The sequence below is a fragment of the Lathyrus oleraceus genome, chromosome 1, assembly GCF_024323335.1.
Source record: "Lathyrus oleraceus cultivar Zhongwan6 chromosome 1, CAAS_Psat_ZW6_1.0, whole genome shotgun sequence".
NCBI lineage: Eukaryota > Viridiplantae > Streptophyta > Magnoliopsida > Fabales > Fabaceae > Lathyrus > Lathyrus oleraceus.
In genome coordinates, this window is record NC_066579.1 from 27,901,771 (window position 1) to 27,910,683 (window position 8,913).

At 32.7% G+C, this 8,913-nt stretch overlaps 1 protein-coding gene across 1 annotated transcript; it reads right to left on the reverse strand.

The window, feature by feature from the left end:
• Nucleotides 1-1,372: 1,372 nt before the first annotated feature.
• LOC127115393 (GDSL esterase/lipase At5g45910-like) lies at nt 1,373-3,007 on the reverse strand. Its single transcript, XM_051046954.1, has 5 exons — nt 2,761-3,007; nt 2,374-2,592; nt 2,133-2,275; nt 1,765-2,042; nt 1,373-1,610 (listed from the first exon to the last, which is right to left on the reverse strand). The coding sequence occupies exons 1-5, from the start codon at nt 3,005-3,007 to the stop codon at nt 1,373-1,375; spliced, it is 1,125 nt and encodes a 374-aa protein (XP_050902911.1).
• Nucleotides 3,008-8,913: the final 5,906 nt, after the last annotated feature.

An 8,913-nucleotide genomic window follows, 5' to 3' on the forward strand; every position in this document is an offset into this window, starting at 1 on the left:
TTTTGGTCAAGTATGTAAATGATGCCTCTCGACTCTTGTGTTGTATCAGTACCAAATAATAACACTTGTATGATATTATTCTAGATATATATTACACGGGTTGTTACATAATGAATCCTCTTAGGGATTATTCATAGTGATGGCCTTCTTCCTATTGTTTATACATTTTAATGGGTCATTACTGGTCTAGAAGAATAATTAAATAAATTAGAGAGACAACATAAAATAGGAATAAAACAATAATTGAATATAAAAATCATTGAGAAAAATATCATACATCTCCCTCTCAAGTATCTTTGATCACATGTTCCTTGTAATACAACAATACATATATGTCATATGGGCCTCCTGGATATATCTCTTCCCAAGTATCCTTCCCTATAGGCGCATACACCTTAGGAAGCCCCAGTTTGGGTTACTTTCCTTAGCCTCTTACACCTCAGACTCTTGAGGTTATGTTTATGGCTCAGATGATCTAACTTCTTAAGCCTCTTGCATTAAATCATATATTCAAACATATATGTACTAACCTATTATGAAATAATGAAGTGATGGATGCTTTGAGTAATGTTCAGTATCAATTGATTCAATTTTGAATTTGATGTGTTTCACAGACTAGAATTGCTAACAAAACAAGATTCATACTCTAAAATTCAAAGGACATTTTTATTATGTCAGATGTTTCATGGTGAAAATAGAAAAACTCAATATAATATACATATAATCAATGTCGATTTTCTATAACATATTTCGTTGAGGTTAGAAATTCTAACATGAAAAATAAAATTGGTTCAAATATGTCATTTAAATTATTATTATGAAATGATCTAATTTATAATATAAATAAAACAGGAAACAATGCAATATTTATAGAATTTATTAATAGTTCATTTTGAACTATTTTTTAGGTATATTTTAGAATCACGAACGAGAGAAGCCCTTTTCTTTTTATGATTAGTGCTAAATAAAAGATATATATATATATATATATATATATATATATATATATATATATATATATATATATATATATATATATATATATATATATATATATATATATATATATATATATATATATATATATATATATATATATATATATATATATTGATAATAAAAAAAGTTTTATACTATTTGTATATCAAAATCATTCATAAATATAACTTTAAAGATAATTCAATAGACAATTATTTAGTATTTATAATTGGCTGATTGTATAAAAACAATTTATACCAATAGCATTTATGAGTTAAATTTTAAAAAGAATGACATTAATGTTTATTGAATATATAACTAATCCCGTCGAGAGCTACATAAATTCTGATATACATATTTCTTAATTCTCCTGACGACACTATCTTGAATGCTTTTAGGCTATTTGAAAAGGAGCTGGTTTAAGTGAGGGATATGCAAAAGGTCCTTCAACTAATCCTTTTGCTAATAGTTTATATGCTACTTCTGTAAAATGAACTCCATCCCAGTTTATATTTTTAGAAGGGTCAGAGCAAACAGTTGTATTAGGACTTCCACACCCCATTCTTGGATCAAAATTATGTGGCCCACCGCCTCCACAACATGCCTTGAATGTCTCATCCTTATCAAAAAACCTACATAAAAACTTGTACTTTATTTAAATATTGTACATGTATATATAAAAAAAAATTTGCAGAAAAACAATTATTAATATATAAATGAACAACTTAATTAACAATCATTATTGCTATATGTATAATAAGTTAAATATTATATAAAAAAAACTACCCACCATATTTTTGTGGTTCTTCATACAAACGTTTGGCATTATTATAATAGTCAAAGTATATTATCTTGACATCAGGGTAAGTCTCTTTTAATGTAGTTATAGAATAGATTAGATTGTCATTAAAATATTGTATGACAGTATTAAATGCGTTAAAGCATTCAAATTCATCGTAGTTTTTTGTATTATTAGTATTCACCACTGCCAAAAGGGAGGCACTACACCCCACTGGAAAGTTCCCTGGAATAACTATCTCTACAGCTCCCTCTTTGATTAATGACTATCACATGAAAAGAAAAAAAATAGTTACTACATTATTATAACTTATATTGAAGTAGTTATTAAAATACATAAATTTATTATAACTTACTATGGTTGTTTCTGTAATTTTATTAACCACTAAGGGAATAAGATTTCTGAAGTTTGAAAATTTTGGTGTAATATGAGAGAAAATATCATTTCCACCAATTTCTCCGACTAAAAATAATGATTTCTTAAAGTAGTTACGACAATCTATATCATAAAAATAACAAATATTGTTAACTCTTTGATTAAAAAAAATATTTTGAAAATTACATTAAATGTATATGCAAAAGAAGATGTGACAATACCTTTTTTGTTTTTACATAGTGAAGGCTTGAGTCTCTTAAACATCTTAAGTTGAACACTCAATGAGTTATTAGTTCCAGGTAGAGCAACCATACTTTTATTGAAATAATTAAAATCAAGTGCAGTGGCACCAGCAAATGCAAAGTTCACTCCTTTCGTGATATCTTGGCCTTCAATGAGATTTTTATAGGCTGGCAAAAATGGCAATCCATATGCTTGAGCTACAAAATAAAGTGAGTATCAGGGAATATATCTAATAAAATACTAATAACACAATATAAAGGAATATATCTTAATTCTCTTTAGCCTCACTTTTATATTCAGAAATATACTTTTACCCTCCAAGGTTAAAAGTATATACAAATAAAACTAAAAAATAATAAATTTACCTATGAAATCTATAATCAAGCGTCCATTTGACAAACGTCCTGAGGGATGTTTAAAATACGTTGATCCATAAGGACTATTGATAGGCATAGGTGGGTGAAGAGTTGCTTCATTTCCTGTGTCGCTTATTGAATCACCAAAATTAAATATAGCTTCATAGGGAAGAGGATTGACATTTGAAAGTACATTTCTGAATATAAAAGTGAGGCTAAAGAGAATTAAGAACTTCATGTTATTATTATAAGTCATGAGTTTATCAATGTTGATATATGTGATGATGGTAGATTGAATTTATATATATCATCTCGCAAGCCACTTATCTTGTCATACATCTTTTGATCTTACACATTAACTAATATTTTCCAACACATAAACAACTTTAAATAAATATTTGTTATTTTTACCGTATTTTTTCAACTTTGCTTTTGTTGTTATATAACTATAAATACACTCACATAGCACCCTATAAAAAGAACGATACATTAAATAAAATGTTGTATCGATGGTTTTGTATAGAATAGACGATGACACCTTTATTCCCCAACAAACCATGTTGGATTTTTATTATTTTGTTATGACATAAAATCTGTGCCTCAATTGGGTTTGAGTCGTAACCATGGCGAACATGGAGGAAAGGTGGACACCTAAGTGTGTTAGAGTCCCATACGGTGAAAGATACTTAAAGTGGGTTAGAGTCCCATACAAGTGACGGTCACTTGAACTGAGGATTAAGCCTCATAGAGGACCCGATATCCACCACGACAGTCGAATCATACAAGCATGTGTGAACTGATCCTGGCTTAGACGTAGGTCCGTTCGGGGATTGATGTTTCCTGAATCCAAATAGTGATTTATTGAGTTACGAAAACTCAAGTGACATGTTTCCACACACTGTGAGTATCCCTTAGTTGCTTAAGTGATAGTTACATTGTATGAGTGATACACAAGTAACAGAAGGTGAATACTTGAGTTAGAAATCAGGTAGTAACCTTGTCGAGCCGAGTGGACCCATAGGATAGGGGAACTCACTGATATTATTATCTCACCCCATAAATGTTGTTATTTTTCTGGTGTTTTTGTAGGTAAGATTAAGAGGATCGTTTTGATGATGTTTCGACGTTGTTGTGATGATGTGATCTTCCGCTGTGGGTTTTGTATAATGGTAGATATTGTACATAGATCTTAGATTTTTATTTAGGAACTTTCCATGTCTTGTACCATAGGTTGTATCTTTTATTTTGGTCAAGTATGTAAATGATGCCTCTCGACTCTTGTGTTGTATCAGTACCAAATAATAACACTTGTATGATATTATTCTAGATATATATTACACGGGTTGTTACATAATCAATCCTCTTAGGGATTATTCATAGTGATGGCTTTCTTCCTATTGTTTATACATTTTAAGGGGTCATTACTGGTCTAGAAGAATAATTAAATAAATTAGAGAGACAACATAAAATAGGAACAAAACAATAATTGAATATAAAAATCATTGAGAAATCTATCATACATCTCCCTCTCAAGTATCTTTGATCACATGTTCCTTGTAATACAACAATACATATATGTCATATGGGCCTCCTGGATATATCTCTTCCCAAGTATCCTTCCCTATAGGCGCATACACCTTAGGAAGCCCCAGTTTGGGTTACTTTCCTTAGCCTCTTACACCTCAAACTCTTGAGGCTATGTTAATGGCTCAGATGATCTAACTTCTTAAGCTTCTTGCATTAAATCATATATTCAAACATATATGTACTAACCTATTATGAAATATGGAAGTGATGGATGCTTTGAGTAATGTTCAGTATCAATTGATTCAATTTTGAATTTGATGTGTTTCACAGACTAGAATTGCTAACAAAACAAGATTCATACTCTAAAATTCAAAGGACATTTTTATTATGTCAGATGTTTCATGGTGAAAACAGAAAAACTCAATATAATATACATATAATCAATGTCGATTTTCTATAACATATTTCGTTGAGGTTAGAAATTCTAACATGAAAAAATAAAATTGGTTCAAATATGTCATTTAAATTATTATTATGAAATGATCTAATTTATAATATAAATAAAACAGGAAACAATGCAATATTTATAGAATTTATTAATAGTTCATTTTGAACTATTTTTTAGGTATATTTTAGAATCACGAACGAGAGAAGCCCTTTTCTTTTTATGATTAGTGCTAAATAAAAGATATATATATATATATATATATATATATATATATATATATATATATATATATATATATATATATATATATATATATATATATATATATATATATATATATATATATATATATATATATATATATATATATATATATATATATATATATATATATATATTGATAATAAAAAAAAGTTTTATACTATTTGTATATCAAAATTATTCATAAATATAACTTTAAAGATAATTCAATAGACAATTATTTAGTATTTATAATTGGTTGATTGTATAAAAACAATTTATACCAATAGCATTTATGAGTTAAATTTTAAAAAGAATGACATTAATGTTTATTGAATATATAACTAATCCTGTCGAGAGCTACATAAATTATGATATACATATTTCTTAATTCTCCTGACGACACTATCTTGAATGCTTTTAGGCTATTTGAAAAGGAGCTGGTTTAAGTGAGGGATATGCAAAAGGTCCTTCAACTAATCCTTTTGCTAATAGTTTATATGCTACTTCTGTAAAATGAACTCCATCCCAGTTTATATTTTTAGAAGGGTCAGAGCAAACAGTTGTATTAGGACTTCCACACCCCATTCTTGGATCAAAATTATGTGGCCCACCGCCTCCACAACATGCCTTGAATGTCTCATCCTTATCAAAACCTACATAAAAACTTGTACTTTATTTAAATATTGTACATGTATATATAAATAAAATTTTGCAGAAAAACAATTATTAATATATAAATGAACAACTTAATTAACAATCATTATTTGGTTCAGCTAAGGCTCCGCCAATACCTCTTCCTCCCGAGTATGACATGAATGTCAGTTATGAGTACCACTCTGGGACGCCAGGGAAATCGATCGAGAATTGCAATGTCTTAAAGCACAAAGTACAAGACTTGATTGACTTGAAAGATATATTATTCAAGCCAGTTGTTCCAAACAACCCCGTGCAGGCAAGTACATCTGCAATGCCGTAGTCAGCAGTAGATCTGAAGGATTTGCATCAGTGGGACTGTCTCGTCAGCTATTTCCAGAACCAAGACCCCAAGCAGTGGGAGAATAAAGCGGATCACTCCAACAATCATTGGTTAAATCATGTTCATGTGTGATTTTCTTGACTGTCATTTGTAACATTCATTTGTAATAAACTCGTTTGTTTTTGAATAATAATTACATTGAAATGAATATGCATGTTTTAAATAAATCCATTCGCGGTCCCTCATACTTTATCTTGTCAATATTAAAATGTTAGTTTTAAGAGGAGGATGATGAAATTAAAAAACGTGAAGTCACTGCTCGTACGCTTTTGAATAAAACCTTGCTGATGATGTAAGGCATTGTTTCAAATCCCCAAACACCGGAGGTATAAGGAAGATAATCCCTAGACAAACCCTTCGAGCCAAGGAGTAAAAGTTTCTTTCTGAATATAAAACCCCCAATCTTAAAACCGGGGCAGGGTAGTCGTTAGTTAGTTTGACCAAGCGTTCAAACTTCAAAAGAGAAGTGTCCTATATGAGGATCAAGCATATCTTATCCATCACAAGAGGTTGGAAACCGCAAAATTCCAAATGGTTGTCCCTCACCCACAGAGGCACGAGGTAGTCACAACATTCCCATTAAACGGCCAGATGCCACATGATTTGTTTCAACAAAAGAGAATAAATAAATAAAGAAAACAAAAATGAAAAGAAAGAAAGCCTGCTAAGTCAAAAACTTGAAGACAAGTGACTTAAGCAAAAAGTAGGGCATCCTTGTGGATTGTAAATCAGAGCCAATCCAACAAGAATAGGGAAATTGTAAAAAACAAAAATGCAAAAGAGGAATCAAAAGAAAATCCTCAGCAAGAACAAATTCGTGTGGCTACAAACCAAAAAAAATAAGGATGACTGCCACACCGAAAAACCTCGTGGGTTCATTTTCATTCCCAAATCCCTTTTGGAAGAAGAGCGCTTGTATCGAACTAGCTGAACGTAGGACTGGAGAACATCACGAAGAGCGGGTAGGTTAGGATAGGTTTGAGCCTTATATCCTTTCTTTCTAAAACCGTGAACCATACCACATTATAACCCTCAAAAGACCTAATTGAAGCAAGGGTTTATTTCGAAGGCGTACTATAGTCGATACAGTCGTGTCAAAACTGACTCTTCATCAATTTACTCATATGTATTGATATTGATATGAAATGTGTTATCAGTGATGCATTCATTATATGTCATAATTTCAGTGAACATGCTTGGATTTCAAAACTGTATAAAAATGAGAGTGCATTATCAATTCCAAAATGAACTTGTCTTACTCGTGAGTAAGCATCTGACATTAAGAGATTCACCACAATGAACGTGAATTGAGGAACATGATGATATCAAAAGTGTAGAACGCATAAGACCTCCATTGAGTCGGGGCAAGCCACTTCTTTTGATTATGTCAGTCAGAATGTTTGAAGACTCTGTCGAGCAGAAAGACAAACCGCTTCGAGATCCTGTCAATCTGAGGCAATCACATTGAGAAATCTCTACAAGATTCAGTCAATCTGAGGTAGTGAAGTCAAGATTCAATCAATCTCTCTGAAGATCGGTAGGTCAGGAGCATTCCCTCAAAGATCCCCCAACCAGAGGCAAAGTTACTTCAAGGCTCGTACTGGGGAAGCCCACCCCAAGAGCACAAGAAGTCAATCTCCCCGAAATGGTTAATCAGAGGAATGCAGTTCAATGGCAATGGGGCAGGTCCGATTGAGATAATCCACGATGAAGTTGCTTCCTAACTTGTGATTGGGGTAATCCATGCAAATACCCAATAGATTAGGGAAAGATGATCCAAAGAGAGGAAGGTTCTCCCCCTTCCTATGAAAGCTTTTCATATCCAGCTTGGGGCATCCAAAGATCTACATCAGATCCATCCTCTAGCAACACCATGAAGTCAGATGTCGGGAAGTCATTCAAGACGCAACCCACTCTCTATAAATCAGAATCCTCGCAACCCGAGCAAATTTTTCTCAACATTCATTGCACCGTACCCAAGATTGGGGCATCCGTAGATTCTCATATCATTGTATCAACCTGTCATGCATAATTCATATCATTTCATTCACACATATCATCCAACATGGTACAAATATCTCTAACAAGGAAGAATCAAGCCCAACACTCTCTTGGCACTATTCAACAACCCATTTCCGTTGGCAAACCTCTCGCAAAGTCCAATTATCATTGGCAAGACCCATATCTCTCAAATTTGAAAAACCAATCAAGCCATCATCAGTGTCTATCACCTTTTTCGATACCCTTCGATATTGATATCTCTTTTCGCCAACCATATAGTTGTAGATAATCACCCTTCACTCAGTTTCTGACTTAATGATGCCATTGCCTCTAACCCCAGATTTGAGAGACCCTCCCATACCGAACCTCAGAGTTGATGCCAATTTGTACCCCAGCCTCAGAGTTATTGTATATTCCTCTTATCCCCAACCTCAGAGTTGTTATCTTTCTCTTACACCCAACCTCAGAGTTGATATCAATCCCTACTTCAGCCTCAGAGTTCTTGTCTATTTCTCTTATTCCCAACCTCAAAGTTGTTATCTATCAATTTCATGTCCGACCTCAGAGTTGTGTGTTTCTCCTTTCCAACGGAGTTGTATGTCTCCCTTTTCCAACCTCAGTGTTGTCGCCCTCCTCCAACCTAAGTGTTGTTACCCCGTTTCCAACCTCATAGTTGTTGTCCCTTCTTACACCCGACCTCAGAGTTGATGGTGGTTCCTTCTCCAGCCTCAGAGTTGTTGTCGTTTTCTCTTATATCCAACCTCGGAGTTGTGTGGTGCTCTTTCCTTACCCCAACCTCAGAGTTTTCACCCTTTTGCAACCTCAGTGTTGTCTCCCTTTTCAACCTCAGTGATGTCGCCCTTTCCCAACCTCAGTGTTGTCGCCCCTTTTCCAACCTCAGTGTTGT

Coding starts and splice junctions, on each gene's coding strand:
- LOC127115393 (XM_051046954.1), bottom strand. CDS start 3,007: ATGACTTATAATAATAACATGAAGTTCTTAATTCTCTTTAGCCTCACT. Junction 2,593..2,760: donor CTTGATTATAGATTTCATAG/GTAAATTTATTA, acceptor TTTATTTTGTAG/CTCAAGCATATGGATTGCCA. Junction 2,043..2,132: donor AAATTACAGAAACAACCATA/GTAAGTTATAAT, acceptor TTCATGTGATAG/TCATTAATCAAAGAGGGAGC.